Raw genomic sequence first — 23130 nt, 5'->3', positions numbered from 1 at the left:
AGAATGACGTTTTAAAAAACATTTTATGACAAGTGAGCACTTAGATATGGTCATTTTCACAAATTCTTAAAACTGAATAAGAACTTCTGTCTCATCCAGTCTACGCAGACAGGTGTTCCATAGCCAATCAGAGCTACAGTAGGACTTTATTTTCCACACAGGCCTGCCATCATTCACTTTGAACTGGATTGTGTGTTTACAGGCAGTTGCAACAGAGCGACTTTAGATCATTAGAACACATTAGCCAAAAAATACACCAGAATGGATTTCTGCAAATATGTCAATACCACTTGAGAGTCCTCTTACATTTGGGAACTTTACAGTCCTATTGATCAAACAACCATGAAAAGGTAGTCTCTCCCCCTCAGTTATGCACATCAACAACAAAAAGATCAACAACTAATGCTAGCCAGAGAAAGATGAGCTAAAATCTAACGAAGGAACATTAGATAAACCCTCTTAAACTTTTTTCAGTTAGTTGGCCGTCAAAATTGCACTGATAAACAATGAGGAATTGTAGCCGGCTCGTCCTTCTGCAGCTTGCCTGCTGAAGTTGGCTAGCTTGCTAGCTAGCTATTTCCAGACAAATGATAGAACGTCTCACTCTGACCATTTTACTCACCCTATCAGAGCTGGTTAGGCTATCTACAAGTTATTGTTTGTGACTAACTATTAATTTAGCTCTGGTATCAGTTGTTGATAAGCAAACAATCAAACTTTACATGGTGTGGTGGTGGTTGGGTCACAGATGTTAGGTGATAGTGATGGAGAAGGAAGTGAAGTATAGGGCATAGCAATACAAATCAAGGGGGGAGTAGGTAAGAGAAAAAGAAAGTGGGAGAGAAAGGGAGTAGGGGTTTGAATGGGAGCGAGAGGTTTATGGAGGCGGTGATGAAGAAAAGGAAGTTTGAGGAAAGCAACATAGTTTCCAATGCCAGCGTCAGTTCTGAGGTAGAGAGTGCCAAGGAAGGGCAAGACAAGTCTTGAGGGGAGCATGGAGGTGAGGAGGAGCATAAAGTGATTCTGAAGTTTAGGGAGGAAGGGGAGATGGGGCGATGAGTCCGATAAGGTTGACAGCTGTGATAAAAGAGTTGATCGGGGAAGTTGTCTATGGTAAAGTGTTAAGAGATGGGAGCTTGTTAGTGCTCTGTAAGGACATGGTGCAGAGGGAAAATCTCTGATTGAAGCAAATAGTGAAGTGAAAGGTGGTGTCGAGCAGCTGGACTGATCAAGCAGGGAAGTAGTAGATTAAAAGGGTGATAACAGGAGTGCCTGTGAGTGTTAGCACTAAAGAGGTAAGCAACAACTTAAGAGGAGGCGTTCTAGTTCATTTTCGAAGATTGCAAGCAACAAGGGATGTGATTAGGGTAGATAGCCAGGCTATTCTGTTACACATCAAGGACAGTGTACTGCCAAATAAAGTTATTATTAATATATGAGTTATTATGTGAGGGCTTATGGGGGGGCTCATGGTGTGGCATATGGTGGGTGCGATGCAAGGAAACAGGCAGTGGAGGTGCAATAAGTGAGAGTGGAGAGAAGGGTGTCATATGCTGAGGCAGTGAGGATGGTCCAGGTACAGGGAGATACAGGTTCAAGGGAGAGGGTTAGGAGCATCTAGAACTGAGATTACAGGGCAGGTGGGCGGCGATATGGTATACATAGATAAGAGAAAGTTGTTGACATTCATAACAGGAGCTGTCAATAGCACTGCTAAAGTAGAGTCTAAAACAGAGAGGATTAAGCTAATAGTGAAAGCGGCTGGGAGACATCTGAGTATGAGAGGGTTGACATGGGAAGAGGTTCGAGATGACCTCAATCAGCCGAGGCTGGAGTCATGTATTACTGGATCTTAGTTATGGTGGTAATACTACAATGGAATGCTCGAAGCCTGTTGGCGAATGGGCATGAGTTCAAGCAGTTCATTGTGGATATGCCAGCTAAGCCTGATGTGATGTGCATGCAGGAAACATGGCTCAAACCTACTTTGGAGTTTATCACACAGGGATATGTACTGGTTTGTAGTGACAGAGATGGAGGGGGAGGGGGATGTGCCACCTTCATAGAGCAAGGACTTCCTCACAAGATGCTAGGCAAAGGTATTGAACAGGAATATGTGGTGGTGGTGGTGTGGTTGAGAGGAGGGGTGCTAGTGGTAGTGAACTACTATAATCCTTGTCAGACTTTGGACCTGGTTGCGCTGGAGAGAGTGGAGGGCAAGGATAGAAAATCTGATAGAATTGAAAGTTCTGGTGTGCCTGAATGATGGCCGAAGGACCAGGATTGATGTAGCCACAGGGAAAGAGTCTGCCTTGGACCTCCCTCTGGTATCTAATGCGATGGCAGGAATCTGTGAGTGGGAGGTATGGGAGGAGTCAACGTCATTACCCCATAGTATGCACAGTAGGCCAGAGGGAAGAGGCAGGTTGGTGTTTGGAAGGGCAAAGTGGGACCAATTTCAAGAGTTGAGTGAGCAGGCGATGGCTCAGGTGGAAATGAGAGAGGATGTGAATAGTATGAATAACTGTGAGAGAACAGCTTTAGTGGGGGCAGCTACCGTGGCTATACCTAAGAGTTCAGGGAGGAGGATGAGGAGGAGGAGGAAATCAGTCCCATGGTGGATGGACATTTAAAGTACAGGGCATTTAAAGTACTGAAAAGGATGCATAACTTCCAACATCTGATTCAGTATAAACAGGCCCAGGATCTGATGAGGCGAACTATCTGTCATGCAAAGAGGTCATGTTTGCGTCGGCTCTGAGACACTATTGGAAGGGTGACACCTGTGGGAGTAGTGTGGGGGATGATTAACCTCTATGGGATCAGTGTCCCCCCTGCAGGACGGTTGAGCTAACGTATGCTAATGTGATTAGCATGAGGTTGTAAGTAACAAAAAACATTTCCCAGGACATAGACATCTGATATGGGCAGAAAGCTTAAATTCTTGTTAATCTAATGTCCAATTTACAGTAGCTATTACAGTTAAATAATATCATGCTATTATTTGAGGAGAGTGCACAATTATGGACTTTAAAAATGCATTAATAAACCAATTAAGCACATTTGGACAGTCTTGATACAACATTTTGAACATATATGCAATGGTTCATTGGATCAGTCTAAAACTGCACATACACTGCTACCATCTAGTGGCCAAAATCTAAATTGTACCTGGGCTGGAATAATACATTATGGCCTTTCTCTTGCATTTCAAAGATGATGGTACAAAAAAAAAAAAAATCATGTGTTTTTCTTTGTATTATCTTTTACCAGCTCTAATGTGTTATATTCTCCTACATTAATTTCACATTTCCACAAACTTTAGTGTTTCCTTTCAAATGGTATCAATAATATGCATATCCTTGCTTCAGGTCCTGAGCTACAGGCAGTTAGATTTGGGTATGTCATTTTAGGCGAAAATGGGAAAAAAGGGTCCGATCCTTAATTAAAAAAGGATGGCCTAAGTATATAACATGATTGGCACGACCGTAATAATCATCTTGAAGTGCCATAAGTGTAAGCCAACATAATTCATTATTTTACATTAGCTTGTTAATTTCACTGATATGGCTTAATTGATCATAGCCCAAGCTCATTATAGTTGCAAATACCATGCAGCTGCACCAGGGGAATTTAAAACAAACATATTTTTTTGCAGGTCTTCTGTGTCTCCACATTTATGGAGGAACTAATTTACCATCAGGAAAATGTATCCCCATTCCCCATCTAAATACCTTCAACAATATAGCAACAAAAACTGACAAATACAGCTTTTTTTCTCCAATCTGGCAACCCTCATAAAATCCGACACAGCACTTGTATCCCAAAGTATTAAGTGAAAACAAGCATAGAAAACAGAATTGACATTGATAAAATAAAATAAAAAACGCAAGGCTACTATTATATTATAAGTATTTCGGGGACAACTTGGTTGATTAATAAATGTGGGACACTAAAAAGGCAGTGTAGAACATTATTGCCCAAAATGCATTGTTCCAATAACTTTCGAAATATTGTTCCAAAGTTTGCACCCCAAAAATGTATTTTCCTATGTATGAAGTCACACAAAAATGTGTATTTTCCTATGGATTAAGTTGCACAAAATGTTTTGTATTTTCACACTAGTTAAGCCACACAAAAACATACAAAATCTGATGAAATACTTTTGTAAATATTTGCACAAATTGAGTGTGAGATTATGTTGGCCTTTAGGGCATCTTTGCCCCCCCCTCCTTGTCGAGACATTTTTGTTCTTGTTCTCAATACACACAGCACAGTAACCTTAAAAACCTTAAAAACGTGGTCAGGTAGGCCTATAACGCAGTATTGTAGATTGGTGGAAAGCCCCATTGACTGAGGATGAGGGGTCACCATTATGTAGTTTGATGGAAATTATCCAACCATTATATAGAAATTATGTTGAATATAATAATAAATTACATTTATTAATCTGACTCCATTATTATGTGAATAAATGCAACAGGCACTGTGCGTCTCTGGAGGATCTAAAAAGATAGCGAATCATTGTATCACCCACTCAGTATGACAATAATGAACATGTCTAACTTCCGTTATGCAATTATTAAGAGATTAGATATAAATAGCTAATCCTGGCGACCAATTTTCTAGCATTTAATTTATCGAGTCAAGCAAATCAGAGATGTCAAAGTGTTACCCAAGCATATACTATGTATATAGTGTAAATAACAACTACTAATAGACCTACTAAATTATGTAGCCTATAATCAATCAAAGAATTACTCTGTAAAACCAGGAACTCAATTCAACTAATAGGATTTAATAGTCATGAAAGAATTGACACAAACAATTACAGTTTACATGAAATACATGATACGTAACAGAATAACACAGAGTGAATTACTATCACCAATAGGCTCAAATTTAAGGTGTTTACAAGTGTCTTCAGAATAATCTCTAAGAGAAACAACTATGTGTGTCTTATATATTTGATTAATTTAGCAGACTCGAGTATCCAGTGCAACTTTCAGTAGTGAGTGCATACATTTTCGTACTGGTCACCCATGGGAATTGAACCCACAACACTTGCGCTGTGCTCTACCAACTGAACCACACAGAACGCAGGAGCTTGGTAGCAAGTTCTCGAAGTAGAGTATGAACAAATTCACTGTCCTTTCAACCAAATTCAAGCAGAAACTCACGCCCAACCTGAATGAACATGTATTTGCATATTGCTAGTTAAAACAAAAGACAGGAAAACACATCCAGATTATAACCTAATCAACTCAATTTAAATGTTAGGAGCACACCCTTGAGTCACTCCATCTTTGAACTATCTGCTGTCCGACGAATAGAATAACAGTTTCCCTGTGACAATAAATCCATAGCACTTACAGTACAATAAAATATATAAAAAGTATCTTTATGAACTCTTGAAACAATCCAAACATGACAATTGAATTCTCTTATTAGAGCTTGCCACAAATAAGGTATGTTTGAACCTTGTGATAGCCCCCAGATTGTCTGCCATCCAAACAATGTCATAAATCGTGATTGAGTCATCACGCTGGGCCTCGCATGCCAGCCAGTCGTTAGAATATCACCTCCTCTCATTCTTCCACTACAGTAGCCATTTATGGAAAAGGAATGAAAAATCAAAGGGCCCACGCGGAGCACCGAAACCAATTATTATTTGTTACCCATACCTGTTAATTCAATATCATTAATCACAATGGTTAGCCGATGCAAATTAGGAAAACATTCAAACATTATTAATAGGACTACATTTACCCTAATTGGGAACACATATGGCACATGGAGAAGTCAAAGATTCCTAGTCAGGCTATTATTTGTCAAATCCAGATTAAATATAGGCCTTCATCTGTATCACACCTGTAGGAAATAGTGGGCTAAATCAATGAGAAATATAGCTGAAATGTTCAGGCTTTGTCATGTCTCCGTTCACTCGCTTCTTATTTCACCCGATCAATTCATCACGTTTCGGTCTGATCTTTCAGATTACTGCTGCCTCCTGTTAACCTGCTACTATGATACATTAATAGGCGAGGAGGTTTGTTAGCAAGCTATCAATGTGCATAATATATAGCAAGTGAAGCGAGAATAGGGAAATACATTTGGAGGACAGGACTAGCACATAACATTCTGAGAACCATTTGTTTCATAGAGCAGGAGTTTTCAAACTTTTCTTGCCCAGGGACCACCATATGTTAGCAAAATAATTAATTTCACATATTGTCTTATCATCAAGTGAATAATAATGGCAAGTAGAAGTAATCAACATTTTAAAATGAATAGATTTTGTAGTGTAAAATCTAACAGTCTATTAGCTACAAAGGTATCGTGGCGGCGTAGAAAAAAAGTTGCTAAAAAAATTAATAATTGAGCTGAGAGAAAATGTTGCAGTTTTAATACTCATTTTCTGCAATTCTATGCATTTTGTCATGTCTAATTCTATGTTCCTCTGCTCAAACGTCATAACAAAATCAATGGGCATGTGCATTGAATGTCCGGTTTTTGGAATTTTAGATACTCCCTGACTATCTAGTTTTATTTAACCTTTTATTTAACCAGGTAAATCAATTAAGAACAAATTCTTATTTACAATGACAACCTAGCAAGAAGCAAAAGGCCTCATGTGGGATCATTTTTTTTGTACTTTTGTACATCACGACAAACAATATCTGATTGTTAGTTGTCAAAGATGGTATTATTTAAAAGTATACAGGGGATGGGTCTAATCCTGAATGCTGATTGGTTAAAACCGCATTCTAGCCGGCGTCTATTCCACAAATTGCCACCGGCTAAATCTGTTTAGTCTGTTCCATCTGACTGCTCAATCCACTGTCTCATCAGCCCAGGCAGGCAATTTATAAACTTGATCTCCACTATAAAAAGCATTTAGACATTATCTCACATTTCTTTTAGACTAGCATTTCGTTTTCAATAGCAGAGATTTGTATAAACCTTGCTGTCTGTCTCTCTGACATTTGCAACACTGTTTCAATATTCAAATTCGATCTCCTGCTGTTGAGTTGAGTTGACAAAATTCTGAATCAGCTGGCATCATTTCTATGGATATATATATATTTTTTATATTTTGAAAAAGGTCAAACAAAATGCAGCTAATTTGCAGTCTTTCCAGCTTCAATTTGAAGTGATTGTGTTACTGTAGCTGTGTTGTTGGCTAGCTCCTCTGAACAACAGTGTCCTGACGAGTGAGCACATTTTCTATGCCATGCGAAATCGTGCCTCATTAGCTCATTGTTATGGATGTATTAAAAATAAATGTCACTAGAAAACAACTTAAACAAATGCAAATGTCACTACTTTGCTGTTATTCTGGCTAGCTAGCAAGCAAGAGATAAGAATATTGCCAGCCAGTACGGCACTGGAACATTTAGAACGAACGACTGGGTCGTGCCTATAGATGCAGAACAAAAAGACTGAACCACTTGGTCGTGTCCATAGATACAGAACAAATAGACTGAACGACTGGGTCGCGTTTATAGCAAGAGTTAGGAATGTTGCCTGCCAGTATGGCAATGGAACATTTAGAATGAAAATGTCCATAGATACAGAACTGAAAATTACCACTTAGAAAGCCCACCTAACAATTTTATATACAGAAAAAAGAACTGTAATTTGTGCCAATTTCCTCCATATTAAAAGGAATAGTTTGAGATTTTGGCATTGAAGCCATTTATGTACTTCCGCAGAGACAGATGAACAGGGACAGCAAGCATTCTAACTGTTCCTGTAGACTTCCAATCCTTGTGCTAACGCTAGTTAGCATTGGCTCATGAAACTACCTCTAACTGCCTTCATACTGGATGCAGAGACATAACAATGGTATCCACGGTGGTATTATTTTGCAGTTAGCAATATTCATAAAACAACATAATAATAATAATGATGATGATGATGAGAATAATAATAATAATACATTTGCGGACACCCTGCAGTACCACCCTGCAGTGTGGTGATCGTATGTTTTTTTGAATACACAACTTTCTGGGAATGGTGTAGGATATTTGCTTGGCTTTGGAACATTCTCAGCACATTTAAGGAACTTGACCAAAAAAAAACAATTTTCTTGGTGTTTCATTACTTTAACAGAACATTTCCTAAAAGTTCAAACATGGTTACATTTAGTTTAAATTTTGGTAATGTTATGGGAATGTTCTCCAACTGGGTTGACATTGGGAATGTTCTCAAATAGTTCAGAGATGTTAAGAAACAAAGTTCTTCTGTGGGAATTTCAGTATTTCAGCAACACGTTTCCTAGAGGTTTCCTATTGGTTATTTTTAAAGTCATGTTCTCAAATTGTTCAGAGAACATAACAAATAATGTTCTTTTGTGGGAATTTCAGTCCTTCAGCATAAAGTTTCCTACAGGTTTGCTCATGGTCAGGGTTGTAGTGCTGCCGGAGTGCAGGGGAGCGGCACTCCCTCACCTTTTTCAATTTGAGAATACATGGAGCTGGTAAAACTATTTCTGGAAACATTTATTCAGATAAATTCTAAATAAATTCTAGTTAATTATCACAAAAATTCCCCAAAAAATCCATGAAAAACGATAGAATGTCAAACCAAATAAATATGTAGAGTAGTGTAGAGGTAGGTAAATGGTGGTTTCTTCCCAGTCTTCTCTCTGGCAGTGGTGAGAATGATAAGAACTGTAGGCTATGTGTGTGCACTGCGAACGCTCGTCGGAGGTTTGACCCCTTTGGTTAATCAGAACATTGAAAAAAAAATCTTAATTCACGTGTGCCTTGATGTTCATAAAACTCCATGGACCCCCTCTTGCACAGTGGAACCTAGAACGATACTGTATATATTGTAGTGACCCACACAGGCAGCTGTGTGTTATGCTGTTAGTTGGTTGTGTTGTACTTACCAGTACCCAGTGTTCGCAGGGTCCGACATGCCATTGCAAGTTTAAGACCATGGAGCATTGCAAGTTCAAGACCATGTTTAGCCATTGTTCACTCTCTTACATCTGGTCTTCACAAGAGAATGTCATGGTTGTTTTATACGGGTATCTTTCATTTATTTGGCGTGGGCTACGGCCAACAGTAGCCTGTGTGGAGTTGGGCTAATAAATCGTGAATTCGTAAACTCAATTCTCTGTCTGGACAATTGTTCCTTTATGATCTAGCCAGGTCATTACAATATGATGGGATGTATGGACAGTATATGGATAGAATATGTAGTATATCTGAAGAATACGTAGGATAGAATACTATATGTACAGCAATAGTTAAATAGAATAGGCCTTGACGAGTATACATTATATACATATTAAGTGGGTAAAACATTATTAAAGTGACCAGTGGGGCATGCTCCCTCTGCTGTCTCCTGAAGTCTACGATCTGCTCCTTCGTTTTGTTGACGTTGAAGGAGAGGTTATTTTTCTGGCACCACACTGCCAGGTCTCTGACTTCCTCCCTATAGGCTGTCTCGTCAGCGGTCAGGCCAACCACCGTTGTGGAAGTCGTGGAAGAAACCAAGCACACACCCACGTGAGGCCCCGTGTTTATGGGTCAGTGTTTGAACCATTTAATTTGTCTGAAAAGACAAACTCTGCCTACCCGGTAGACTGGGAGATCTGTGGTTAAATTAAGTGTGCCTACTGCGCTGGCCAATCAGATAGCTCATATAACCGTGCCTACCTACAGCTTTCACGACCCATGACACAGAAAAGTTTGATACTAGCCTACTTGAGATTTCATAACTTTTAAAAACATGAGAGAATGTCAAAGAATACAGCAAAGAGCTGATGTTTTTATGAGTGAGTTCATGTCTAAGTTTAATTTAACACCGTCAACACTGTTTTTTATTCAACACTTTTACAAAACATAAAATGTGCTTCTCTTTACTTCCACTCGCGCTGCAGCTGCAATGAATGAGTAGCCAAGTGTATCAATAGACCAGCGTTTTGATTATTATTAGCAGCTCATGGTGTCTACTTTAATATCGAGGAGTATTTCACTTTCTATGGTTATCGGAACAACATAAATTTGTGCCTGAAGGGAAGGTGGAAGAATGTATCCCCTCTTTCTGGTCTCACCGGAAGAAAGAAAGGAAGGAAAGAGCAGGGACCGTAAGAGGCAGACCCTCTGCTGCTCTCTCCCTCCCTCCACTGAGACTTCAATGCCATGTTAAAAACAACTCGGAACTCGGAACAGAAATCTTGGACTCCCGACTTCAGTGCATTCAAGACAACTGGGAACTGAAAAAAAACAAGATCCGACTGGGAAAATCGTTTTGAATGGTCATCCAATTCGGAAACTGGCACCTTTCTAGAGCTCCGACTTTCTGACCTGAACGTCACTGAGTTCCCAATTGTCTTGACAGCACCATGACCATCAGATGCAGGTACCATCAGCCAAGTAAAATGAAAAAAACAAATTATTTCAATTTATCCTTTGCTGTGACTCGCAAGTGCTACACCAACTGATCAGTTATCAATGATTGAGTTTTGAAATGTATGCTCTGAGAAGAACAATATTGGCAGGCCAGTCATTTAACCAATATGATGTGATAATGTATCATTCCTACAGAACTGTTTTTATTAGTTTCATGTTACATTTTTTAAGTATTTTTTATTTATTTTTATCTTAGTGGTATATCTTGGCTTGCTTTTTGACTGCCAAAGTGATCTTGACTCAGAAAAGGTTGGTGACCAACGATGTAGATGAAAGGGGTAGACAGGTTTAAGAAGGATTTTTAAGCCTTGAGACAATTGAGACATGGATTGTGTAAAAAGATTACGTGCCTTTGAACAGTGTATGTATGATAGTAGGTGCTTTGCACACAGGTTTGTGTCAAGAACGGCAACGTTGCTGGGTTTTTCACACTCAACAGTTTCCCGTGTGTATCAAGAATGGTCCACCACCCATTGGACATCCAGCCAACTTGACACAACTGTGGGAAGTATTGGAGTCAACATGGTTCAGCATCCCTGTGGAACGCTTTTGACACCTTGTAGAGTCTATGACCTCACGAATTGAGGCTGTTCTGGGGGCAAAAGGGGGAGGGCTGCAAATGTATATTTTGCATTTGTGAAATTATTTTTATGTGATAGGAAAGTAAAGGGCTTTATGTTTCTAGAACCATTCACGGTTAGATGGATTATTTGGCTGTTTTGGCTGCCAGAGACATTCTACCTCTGAAAATAACATATAAGGTCCTTGGACCTTTAGGAGTAACAGGCTCCTTAAATGTACATCAAATTCTGTTTTATATTTTGCTTTGTACCCAAGTTGTTATTTTCTTGATGCCATTGGTTTTGGAATTAAACTGCTCCGGCTATTACCTAGTTCTGCTCTCCTGCGTCTGACTTCCCTGCCACGAGTAATGCACCCCTTACATTCTGTCAACCCACAAGGCTGTAATCACATCAACTGGCTACACACCGAGTGATAGACAAACTTGCGCACCACACAGACAGACCCGCAATATTGCTGAAAATATTTGGTAGATATTTTGTTAGTGGCTAACCAGAGGTTTGAAAAATGTCAATGTTGCGTTAATTAGATAGTAGCTGGGAGCTTGCGGTGTCTGATAGTTGTGAGATTTGTTTATGACAGTTTGCGATGGAACACGTGAAAAATTGCATGTATTTTTGGAATTGTTTGGCGAGCTACTCATAGGTGGACTGCGAGCTACTGGTATGTCATGGAAAGAGCAGTATTCCTAATGTTTTGTACACTCAGTGTACATTTCTTGTGTTTCCAAAACCGTATCATAAGCAATGTGTGTTAACATTTAGTGCAAGCGTCGTGGCTCCTAACAAAAGTCCCCCGGGAATAAGATACCCTCACCAATAGGCACTAAATGTAGTTAGCGTCTATGAATGGGCTATATTATACATGTATTTAGCTAGTTAACTAGTTCGGCTATCTTAGCTCAGTGACGAGTGCTAGCTTGGTGTGATCATAGCTAACCTTGCTAGCTAGCTAGCTAGCTAGCTCAATGACTCATTACCCTTTCTGTGTATAAGCATACAACAGAGCCTTAGCTATTCATTGAGTCTATTCCTCGTTTATGCTGTATGCTAACTAATCTAGCTAACATTTTATTTTTAGCACTTCACTGATGGAAAGCCAAGCGAAATATGTCCTAACTCTAGATGCGGGGAGCACATGGCTGGAACAACATCCTTCAGATGACCTCCAAACAAAAGGTAGCCAGCTATTTTAACAAAGTAGCTATCAGCCTAGCGTAACTGTGACTAACGTAAGTGAAGATGTAAATAATGACAGACCACATTTTGTTTATGATAATTTCATATATTGTTTGTCAGAGCGCTGTTTTAACATATTATGCTAACAGTACATAAGCTTACATAAGCAATTCATTTATATTTAATAATTTCAATTTTAACATGAGTATTGTTTTTATATGCAACGGATCCATCCCAAGATTTACATTTTTTATTTTTTTATTTAACCTTTATTTAACTAGGCAAGTCAGTTAATTAAGAACAAATGTATTCTTTACGATGACAGCCTACCCCGGCCAAACCCAGATGACGCTGGGCCAATTGTGCGCCACCCTATGGGACTCCCAATCACGGCTGGATGTGATACAGTCTGGATACACTATATGTGGACACCCCTTCAAATTAGTAGATTTGGCTATTTCAGATACAACCATTGCTGACAAGTGTATAAAATTGAGTACACAGCCATGCAATCTCCATAGACAAACATTGGCAGTAGATTGGCCTTACTGAAGAGTTTGGTGACTTTCAATGTGGCACCGTCATAGAATGCCACCTTTCCAACAGGTCAGTTCATAACATTTCTGCCCTGCTAGAGCTGCCCCAGTCAACTATACAGTAAGTGCTGTTGTTGTGTGGAAACATCTAGGAGCAACAAAGCAGCTGCGAAGTGGTAGGCCACACAAGATTACAGAACAGGGCCGATGAGTGCTGAAGCGCGCAGCGCTTAAAAAATCTTCTGTCCTCGGTTGCAACACTACAGAGTTCCAAACTTCCTCTGGAAGCAATGTCAGGACAAGAACTGTTCCATCGTACACAAGCCTAAAATCACCATGTGCAATGCCAAGCGTCAATGGAGTGGTGTTAAGCTCGCCACCATTGGACTCTGGAGCAGTGGAAATGCGTTGTCTGGAGTGATGAATCATGCTTCACCACCTGGCTGTCCGACGGACGAAACTGGGTTTGGCAGATGCCAGGAAAATGCTTCTTGCCTCAATGCATAGTGCCAATTGTAAAGTTTGGTGGAGGAGGAAATGGTCTGGGACTATTTTATGGTTCAGGCTAGGCCCCTTAGTTCCAGAGAAGGGAAATCTTAACGCTAATGCATTCAAAGACATTCTAGATTCTGTGGCCCTTTACTGTTTCAGCATGACAATGCACCCATCCACAAAGCCAGGTCCTTACAGATATGGTTTGTCGAGATTGGTTTAGAAGATCTTGACTGGCCAGCACAGAGCCCCGACCTCAACCCATTCGAAAACCGTTGGGATTAATTGGAACACTGACCGTGAGCCAGATATTTATCCCCTCACCCTCTTTGATCACGTGGAAATCCTTGATTGAGGACACATGATCCTCCACGGTCATGTCCCTCGCACTAAAGGGACAATTCACCTCCAGCACTCCACTCATGACATTTCCACAGGTAACTGCATCAGGCGAAGCTCCTAGAAAAGGTAGGCTGGGCCGCAAGAGTAGACGGCATCTGAGCAGGTGCCTATCTGGGAATTTCTTGAGGTACATTGATAGCATTTTGGCAGCATCATAGCTTATCGGCTTGGAAGATACTTGTTTTGGACTGCACAAATGCCACTTTTTTTGTATTTTTGTGACTTTGCTAAATTTAGATGCTGTGATTCTCCCTTCTCTCTCCTGGTGCCACTGCTCAGAGCTGCCTTGTTCCCATGTTTGGTGCCATCTTTCCCTGTGTATATCTAACAACATTTGAAGACCCACAGTGTGGTGGTCGAGGGGAAAAATGAGCAGAGAGAAATGACGGTCTGTTCATTACTTTAAGACATGAAGGTCAGTCAATCTGGAACATTTCAAGAACTTTGAAAGTTTCTTCAAGTGCAGTCGCAAAAACTATCAAGTGCTATGATGAAACTGGCTCTCATGAGGACCGCCACAGGAAAGGAAGACTCAGAGTTACCTCTGCTGCAGAGGATAAGTTCATTAGCGTTAACTGCACCTCAGATTGCAGCCCAAATTAATGCAGACACATCTCAATATCAACTTTTCATAGGAGACTGCGTGAATCAGGCCTTTATGGTCAAAATGCTGCAAAGAAGCCACCTCTAAAGGACACCAATAAGAAAAAAAGACTTTCTTGGGCCAAGAAACACGCGCAATGGACATTAGACTGGTGGAAATTAGTCCAAATTTGAGAGACGCAGAGTAGGTGAACGGATGATCTCCGCATGTGTGGTTCCCACCGTGAAGCATGGAGGAGGAGGTGTGATGGCGAGGGGGTGCTTTTAGAATTCAAGGCACACTTAACTAGCATGGCTACCACAGCATTTCTAGTGATATGCCATCCCATTTGGTTTGCGCGTAGTGGGACTATAATTTGTTTGTCAACAGGACAATGACCCAACACACCTCCAGGCTGTGTAAGAGTTATTTGATGAAGAAGGAGAGGGATGGAGTGGTGCATTAGATGACCTGGCCTCCACAATCACCCGTCCTCAGCCCAATTGAGATAGTGTTCTGATATCCAGAAGTAATTTTCTGTCATAAGAGACAGTAGCATCAACATTATGTTAAAAATAAGTTACAAACAATGCAAAATAGCACAATTGGTTAGGAGCCCGTTAAACGGCAGCCATCCCCTCCGGCGGCATTTTCCTGATGTGTTTTAAGCGTTCTTGTGGACTTCCATCTTTTTTTTCTATTAAAAAAGGGTGATTTTGATCACGAAAACCTGAGAAAATTGGGGGAAATTTTTACCTGGAAAAATGAAACAGAGAAAACGAAATTATGTAACGTGCTTTTTTTAAGAACCCTATGAATGCTATGCTCAGCTAACTTGTGTATCCTCCCTGGGGGCAGAGATGCTTAGGGGTGTTAGGTGATAAATATCAGAGGAAGAACTCAACGGACACTGAGAGCTTAAACCAAGTTTAATCATCCCAAAGGATCGAACAGCTGAACAGACAGACATATTCACACAAGCACGGATATTTAACCTTTTCTCCTATGCTGAGTCTCCTCCTACACAACTGAACAGCCAATGCATCTCTGTTACCCGACAGAACCTTAGTGATATCTGTCTTCCTCACTTCATCTGACCTGACCTGTTCCCCAAAGTGCTCACTCCAACCCAACTCACGGCTGTCATGGCTGCTACCAGACTGTCTCTTCTCCTCCCAGAGGATCCATCTAACAATAACATATCCTGACATAATGTAAATGTTATACATTACCCTTTCTCCCTCAGTGACATGAATATGTATATTTCATATTCTTAGAACCCAACAGGGGGCTGGGGCTCCCCCTTTCCGGCCAATGGTCTCTTTTCCCACTGATCCAGCTCCAGCCCAGAGGCCTTCACATTGTCCAAATCCATCGTAAAAAAATAGTTTGGTATTCATTTAAAACTTCAACTATGCCCCATTGTCTTCTGTGCTCTATTATTACATACTGCATATACTGTGGTATACTAGAAGGAGAGTGTATAAAAGTGTACTAGTCCTAGTGTTTATTTCTGATGAAATGTGTGATCTAACTGACGTACAATCCAAAATAATAAAGTTGATATAGTGGTACATCATACTAATCAGACAAATTGTTTTACTACATTTAATTTAGACTCTATTTTAGTTGCTTTGTTTAAGTAAACATTTTTAAACAGATTAAGCAAACCCCACAATTTTACTTGATGTAAAGTTACCATCTAGTTTAATTTGCTATTTAGTACATGAGAGGGCATCGTAGCATATCTTTATGTATTTCTTTGATGCTACAAAGTGAAGGATTTTGTGCATCATATTTTATCATGTGTTTCAGTGTGAAGGGTGTATTTAATATTGTGGAACAACACAAACACTTATGTGAAGGTGTGGGTACATAGGCAAAATAATCTGTTTGGAATTACAAAACCTTTTGAAAAATGTAAAACATTCAATTCTTTTTTCAATTAAAAACTTAAGTTATGCCTTTGAAAACAATCATATGGTCCTGTGGCTTCGCCCCTTAGAGCCTGTCTTTGTTGTTGCGTGAGTGACTGAGGTCTGTGGCTTTTCACGTCGAGGTCGCGGGAGAGCTGGTGTATGGCTGTGTAGAAAGGTCAGTGCAGGGACAGGCCCACTAGTGTGTCTGTCTGCCACTTTAGTCTAGCAGACTGTGGGGAACGTGTGAGAGGAAGAGTCACCCGGCTAAGGTTAAGAGCAGGGCATTGTCTGTGTGCCAAACTGCCAATCCATCATAGTATGTGGCTCTGTACCAATATCCATTCTATCATACCACCTTGAATAAAGCAATGTATTGGGCATGTATGGGTATTTTCTGCTAGTATAGATATTGGAATGTACCCAATGGTTAAATGACAACCAGACCACAAACATGTTTTCAGTTGTCCTCAATTCATCGAACATCCTCAGAATAGTAACAGTTTCCTAGTAGCATTTCAGAAGTGTAAAACATTTTTATCCAACTTCATTTTCATTATTATGAAATCAGCATATCCCCCCTCTACTGTTAGACAGCAGTTTGGCTTGTATTCCAGGCCGCTTCATAATAGTATGTGTGTAATGCGTTGCGCCCTTAGGTAGAATTAGTAAATTGCAACAACAAAAAAATTGTCAGTGCAGCTGTAGCCTTGCATTAAGCTCAGTATGACAGTGCCATATGTGTTGCACTGATGGGCATGACATGTGCCAGAATGAATGTGCTCAACAAGTATGGATTTCACATTATTGGGAAATCTGTGACCCAAATATGCGACACGTATCCTTCGCATAGAGTTGAGCAGGCTGTTGACTGTGGCCTGTGGAATGTTGTCCCACTCCTCTGCAATAGTTGTGTGAAATTGCTGGATATTGGCGGGAACTGGAACACACTGTTGTACATGTTGATCCAGAGCATCCCAACCCCACCACCATTATGGGGCACTCTGTTCACAACGTTGACATCAGAAAACCGCTCGTCCACACGATGCCAAATACGTGGTCTGTGGTTGTGAGGCCAGTTGGACGTACTGCCAAATTCTCTAAAACAATGTTTGAGGTGGCTTATGATAGAGAAATTAACATTTAATTTTCTGGCAACAGCTATGGTGACCATTGCGGCAGACAGCTTGCCAATTGCATGCTCACTCAAAACTTGAGACATCTGTGGCATTGTGTTGTGTGACAAAACTGCACATTTTAGTGGCCTTTTATTATCCCTAGCACCTGTGTAATGATCACGCTGTTTAATCAGCTTCTTGATATACCACACCTGACAGGTGGATGGATTATCTTAGCAAAGAACAGATGCTCACTAACATGGATGTAAACAAATTTGTGCACGACATTTGAGATAAATATGCTTATTGTGCACCTGAAAAATTTCTGGGAACTTTTATTTCAGCTCATGAAACATAGGACCAATATTTTACGTGTTGCGTTTATATTTTTGTTCAGTGTAGTAGGAAATCATTTCTGGTACTTGGTTAATAATTCAACATAGCTGGTAAATGGTTTCTAGTGATGCTTGATATAATGAATCCACATTTAGTAAATGTTTGGTCATTTCTATACGGTAAAATAGTGTTACCCAGCTTTTCTATTTAAATACTTTTTAATATAAACAAATAGATTGTGAATACATCCAATTGGTAGTTACAGTCTTGTCCCATCACTATAACTCCCCTAAAGACTTGGGAAGATCTGTCAGAACAAGAGCCGTGCGTCCTCCGAAACACGACCCTGCCAAGCCACACTGCTTCTGGACACACTGCTCTCTTAACCTGGAAGAAAGTCGCACCAATGTGTTGGGAGGAAACACCGTCCAGCTGGCAATCAAAGTCAGCTTGCAGGCACCCAGCCCGCAACACAGAGTCGCTAGAGCGCGACGGGACAAGGAAATCCCGAACCCTCCCCTAACCCTGACAATGCTGGGCCAATTGTGCGCCGCCTCATGGGTCTCCCGGCCACTCGAGAGCCCCTAAAGTCTACTTTAATTTGTTGTAAAAATCTTAAGGAACCTGAACAGAATATAGGCTAAATTGCAAGATAAGATATTGATACATGGTCAATCATACTGCCATTGAAAAAATCATACCAAGTATATCAAATGGGAACAAACATTGTTTAAAATTCCCTCCTCAAAATGAAAATGTTGGACCTTAACAATTACATTACATTTGTGGGAATACAGCACCATTGACTACAGGATAATGAAAGGAGAGAACATAATATCCTATAAATAATAAAATTATTGTCATTGGATCAAAATAACCAAGCACCCATTGTGGTAATTTTGTTGGATATAGTATGCAATATTTGTGTTGAAATTAAATGTGAGAGACAGAAGTAAATAAGAGCAGATTAATAGTATTGTATTGATTAATACTATTTTGTATTGATTAGTGAGAATTTATCAATATTTAAAAAATGCTGATAGTGCTAATTTCATAGGATTTAAGATTATGTGAGTACAAAAAGGAGGAAGCGAGGAGGACAAAGACAAAAAAGAGCAGGGGATAAGGGAAAGTCATATATTGAGTAGTCATCAATATTGAGTCTGTGCACGGCATCGCCAAGGCCTAGGAGGTAGGCGTCATGGCAGAATAGTTTTTTTTTCAGCTGCAGGCATCGAAAGCCCAGCCCAGCTCCTTCAGGAAGCTCTTCTTCCCACACTGGACCTTTCCGTAGCGCTCCAACTGCAACTCGGGCACTGCCGAGCGCCAGCCAATCTGAGCCTGGGTGGTCTGGGGAACTGGGGGAGAGGATCCCACCTGCAACCGACCTCAGTGTCACACATAGCTCAGCATTACTGTCTGCAAATGGCACCCTATTCCCAACATAATGCACGACTTTCGACCAGAGCCCTATCATTGTCTTCCAACAGGTGAGATCACTGCTACATGATGCTCGTCACTCTAATTGACGTAAGACAATTGGATCCCTCTCGGTCATGGTCAAAAGTAGTGCACTAAATAAGTTTTTGTTATCTAATGGTGCACAGGGTTGGGGAGTAACGGATTACATGTAATCCTTTACATGTAAGGGATTACAAAAGCCAGCAAAAATATTGTAAACAGATTACAGATACTTTTGAAAAACTAGATGATTACTTAGAGGATTACTTTAAAATTCAGAAAGGATGTTTGCGAATAAAAATCTGACACTTCTCCGTTTTCTCAATGACATTCAAATCATCATTGAAAAAAGGCACAAGTTTAAGTTTGTTCCACCTGAGCGAGTCTGACCACAAGTCAGAGACCACTATGATGACACACCAAATGTTTTTGATGGATCGCGGGAAAAGAAAAGAGCAGGAATAGGCTTTTGTAGACTGCAGTCCAAGCTATGTCTACCAATGGTGTGACTGCTGTTGGCATCCAATGATTATCCACCGTGAATTAACACTTGGAGGTAAGGATAACAGCACTGGTTTAGTCTTCGGCAGTAGTCCAGGACTCCTTCAAACATTCAATCTCCAGCTGCGTACCGCAACACTGAAAATCTTTATACTCTCTTTGGATAATTCATTCCAATCATTTAAAAGTTAACAGCAGGTATTTTGCATGTAGCACCAGGGTCAGCGCACTCTCAAATGTTTTTTTTTTGTTGCCATCATTGTAAGCCTGCCACACACATAAAATCATTTTTTTAAACATAATAATGAGTGTGAGTTTTTGTCACAACCCGGCTCGTGGGAAGTGACAAAGAGCTCTTATAGGACCAGGGCACAAATAATCAATAATTTTGCTCTTTATTTAACCATCTTACATATAAAACTAACCACAGGCTAATGAGAAGGGTGTGCTTGAAAGAATGCACATAACTCTGCAATGTTGGGTTGTATTGGAGAGAGTCTCAGTCTTAAATCATTTTCCACACAGTCTGTGCCTGTATTTCGTTTTCATGCCAATGAGGGTCGATAATTCACTCTCACATAGGGTACATGGTTGAAAAGGGCATCAGTGTCTTAACAGCGCGATTTGCCAACCCTTGACGGGACTGCACGTAGCCCTGAGGGTATACCTGGTCTACGACAATAAGGATATATCACTTATTATTGATACCTACATAGCGCATTGATGTGAGTCACTGCTGCTCTCTCATTTAGCTAGTGGCGCCTTACGTATGGTATTTGAACCCAATAATGGTTGAATTCAATAACTTTAAGCTGCCTATCAATCATTGTTTTTGAAACCAGTGGACAGCCAGTAAAACATGCGCTCGAGCAACAGCTGCACAGTGCAGATCCAAGCCGTTGTAATACAAGTGGGGCTTTTTTTCTTCAGTAGTGCTCAGAGCATGCCATTCCATGAGCGCTGCATTTATTTTTCAACTCGAATCAATGAGTCCAATCAGTCCTCCATGACAACAAAATCATAAACAACAAAGTAGGGCTGGCTGGGGTCATGCTCAGGTAAAACAATTTAGCTAATCTATACTTCCATATTTCCAAGTCCTATTCTTGAAGATCAAGGGGTATAACATTTATTGGAATGACTGGAATTCTGATAGACTTTGGTTTTTATTGTAAAGATATACTTTAATTGTATTGTTATATGAAGTAGAACGCGATGTGTTAGAAGAAGCCTACATAACCCAACCCATAAAGTAAAATGTTACATATATATATATATGGCCAGCTATGTAAACTTTAACATTGATTTATCCTGCAATAGATGTTGTTAAATTGGTAACATACATTTTTGTCTTCTTCTAATGCCTCTTAAGGGGAAAGTAATCTAAAAGTAACAATATTTGAGTTTGGGTAATCGAAAAGTTACGTTACTGATGACAATTTTGGACAGGTAACTAGTAACTAACGGATTACATTTAGAAAGTAACCTACCCATCCCTGGTTGTGCACTACTATATAGTGCACTCCCTTCGACCAGGGTCTTACTTGACCTTGACCCAAAGGAGTTTGTAAGGACTCACTTGGATATATTTCTCAGGTGGGGTAGGGGGTCGTGTTTTAAGATGTTGAGGAAGCTCCAATTTGACAACGTCCTTCAGCTTGTTGCTCTCCTCCTGCATCTGTAAACATTGCATGAAATATCTGAACATCTGAAGAAACTCATAGATATGTGATCAATCAACCCAATAACTTTGATTTCATTGTTTTGATTTAAATGGTGCCCAGTTCAGTCTTTCCGAACCTGGCTAATCAATAGAGGCTATAGGGTTGTATTCTCAAGAAGTAGAACTAGTTATGTGTTCATACTGCATCAGGTTTCACTTTGCTTACCTCCTTGTAGGACTTGGTCAAGAATCCCCATTTATTGGGCCAGGCTTTGGCTGACTGAAGCTCTATTTTGACATGAACTTTCCTGAAAATGAATCAAAGACATGTATAAGACTTTTGAACAAACATTGGACCTGCAAAACATGGCTCCTAAATAAATTAACACAGATCAGAGAACCAAATATTTCAAAAACAAAGATAGTTTCAACGATAATCTAGAGAGAGTAGGCTAACCCTCTACTGAACCTGAGTAAAATCAATAAAATCAATATATTCTAAACTATATATTCTATACTACTACTGCTACTAATGCTAGTACTACTACTACTACCTGCCTACAACTACTTGTTCTACTAAACTTGCCTACTACTACCACCACCACCACGATTAACTACTGCTAACCAATCCACCATTACTGTAGTACCACTACTGCCACTACTACAATAACAATAACACATCCTCATCTTGAACAAAAGTGACAAACCTTGTGCTATATTAAAAAAAGAAAGTCGAATTTGTCAGCAAAATTCAAGGAATACATAATATAACATTGAATTGCATTTGTTTTGTTGTAAACTCAGACTTTAAAGAGTTTACCAGATTTCATCTTTATCCACAAAGCTGCATTCTTCACCAGATCCAAGTGGTTTGCAGGCTGCCATCTATGCTGGCAAGCGTGTCTGTCTCTCTGTAGTGTGTGACTTCTCACCTTTCAGTCTTACATAGTCTTGTATGTTATACTAACAGATATGTTTACCATCACCATAGCAACATAGTGGAGTCAGAGAAACTATCCTTTTGTGTATCCTTGGAAACAATTCCAAATCATTTGAGTGTCACACATTGTGTGAAATTAGAAACAATTTGAGTAAACAATAATGAGTGTTGTAATGGACTTGGACTATATACGTACATATTTTTAACTGACATTTTAAAGTTAATAATCAGCACCCCCTTTTGAGCAGCAATTGCTCACATCAATTTATACATGTCTTCCTGCAATGCATTTAAAATGACAGTTTTTATAGCAAAAAAGGTAAATGGAATTGTGACTTCCTTTAAGCTTAAATTTCACTGTTAAATGGCGTCGATGATAGTGATTTGGCACTCTTAGCAATACCTATTGAATATTTAAATAAAAAGGCATTTGTTCTGACCTAGAGGTCAGACCTCAGAGGTCCCAAAGCTGGATAACTACCTCCATAACGTCTCTTACCTTACAGTAATCACAGAGCAGTAGTCCAAGCTGACTCAATGTAATAGTACTACTCTTAGCAGATGCAGTATTTCAGACTGCCAGTAGAGGATGTTCGCTTCCTTCTTTTGAACTGCATCAATACCCAACCTCGGCCATTCATCAAAATTTACAGAATGGGTACCTGGAGGAAAATAGGGAGGCTCATGGTTTTTCAATTTCATTCAAGGGGAAGGTTTTGTATTGTTTTTAAAGCAGTCCAGGGGAGGGTCATGTAATTTGTCATTTATGATATTTCTATATTTCTCAGTGCTTTAGAATGAAATCAAATCAAATGTTATTTGTCACATGCGCCGAATACAACCTTACAAGGAAATGCTTACTTACAAGCCCTTAACCAACAATGCAGTTTTAAGAAAAATACCCCCAAAAAATAAGAGTAACAAATAATTAAAGAGCAGCAGTAGAATAACAATAGCGAGGCTATATACAGGGTGTACCGGCACAGTCACCGGTT

The 23130-nt window shown here is 39.9% G+C and overlaps 1 protein-coding gene across 1 annotated transcript; it reads right to left on the bottom strand.

Annotated features, from left to right (window-relative positions):
- Positions 1 to 18791: 18791 nt before the first annotated feature.
- Positions 18792 to 22111, bottom strand: LOC139369701 (ciliary microtubule inner protein 1-like). The gene is made up of 4 exons (XM_071108963.1): positions 22016 to 22111; positions 21422 to 21503; positions 21112 to 21210; positions 18792 to 18947 (listed from the first exon to the last, which is right to left on the bottom strand). Exons 1-4 carry the CDS (start codon positions 22078 to 22080, stop codon positions 18792 to 18794), a joined length of 402 nt encoding a protein of 133 aa, XP_070965064.1. The 5' UTR covers positions 22081 to 22111.
- Between the last annotated feature and the right edge of the window lie 1019 nt (positions 22112 to 23130).

Source organism: Oncorhynchus clarkii, chromosome 17, assembly GCF_045791955.1.
Source record: "Oncorhynchus clarkii lewisi isolate Uvic-CL-2024 chromosome 17, UVic_Ocla_1.0, whole genome shotgun sequence".
NCBI classification, from domain to species: Eukaryota; Metazoa; Chordata; class Actinopteri; order Salmoniformes; family Salmonidae; genus Oncorhynchus; species Oncorhynchus clarkii.
This window is presented reverse-complemented; position numbering and strand designations above follow the sequence as displayed.

What these genes read in the sequence shown, in the direction of transcription:
- LOC139369701 (XM_071108963.1), bottom strand. Translation starts at nt 22,080, where the DNA reads ATGGCAGCCTGCAAACCACTTGGATCTGGTGAAGAATGCAGCTTTGTG. An exon ending in GTGGATAAAGATGAAATCTG is followed by an intron (nt 21,504 to 22,015) that starts GTAAACTCTTTA and finishes ATTCATTTTCAG; the next exon opens with GAAAGTTCATGTCAAAATAG. An exon ending in TGACCAAGTCCTACAAGGAG is followed by an intron (nt 21,211 to 21,421) that starts GTAAGCAAAGTG and finishes CAATGTTTACAG; the next exon opens with ATGCAGGAGGAGAGCAACAA.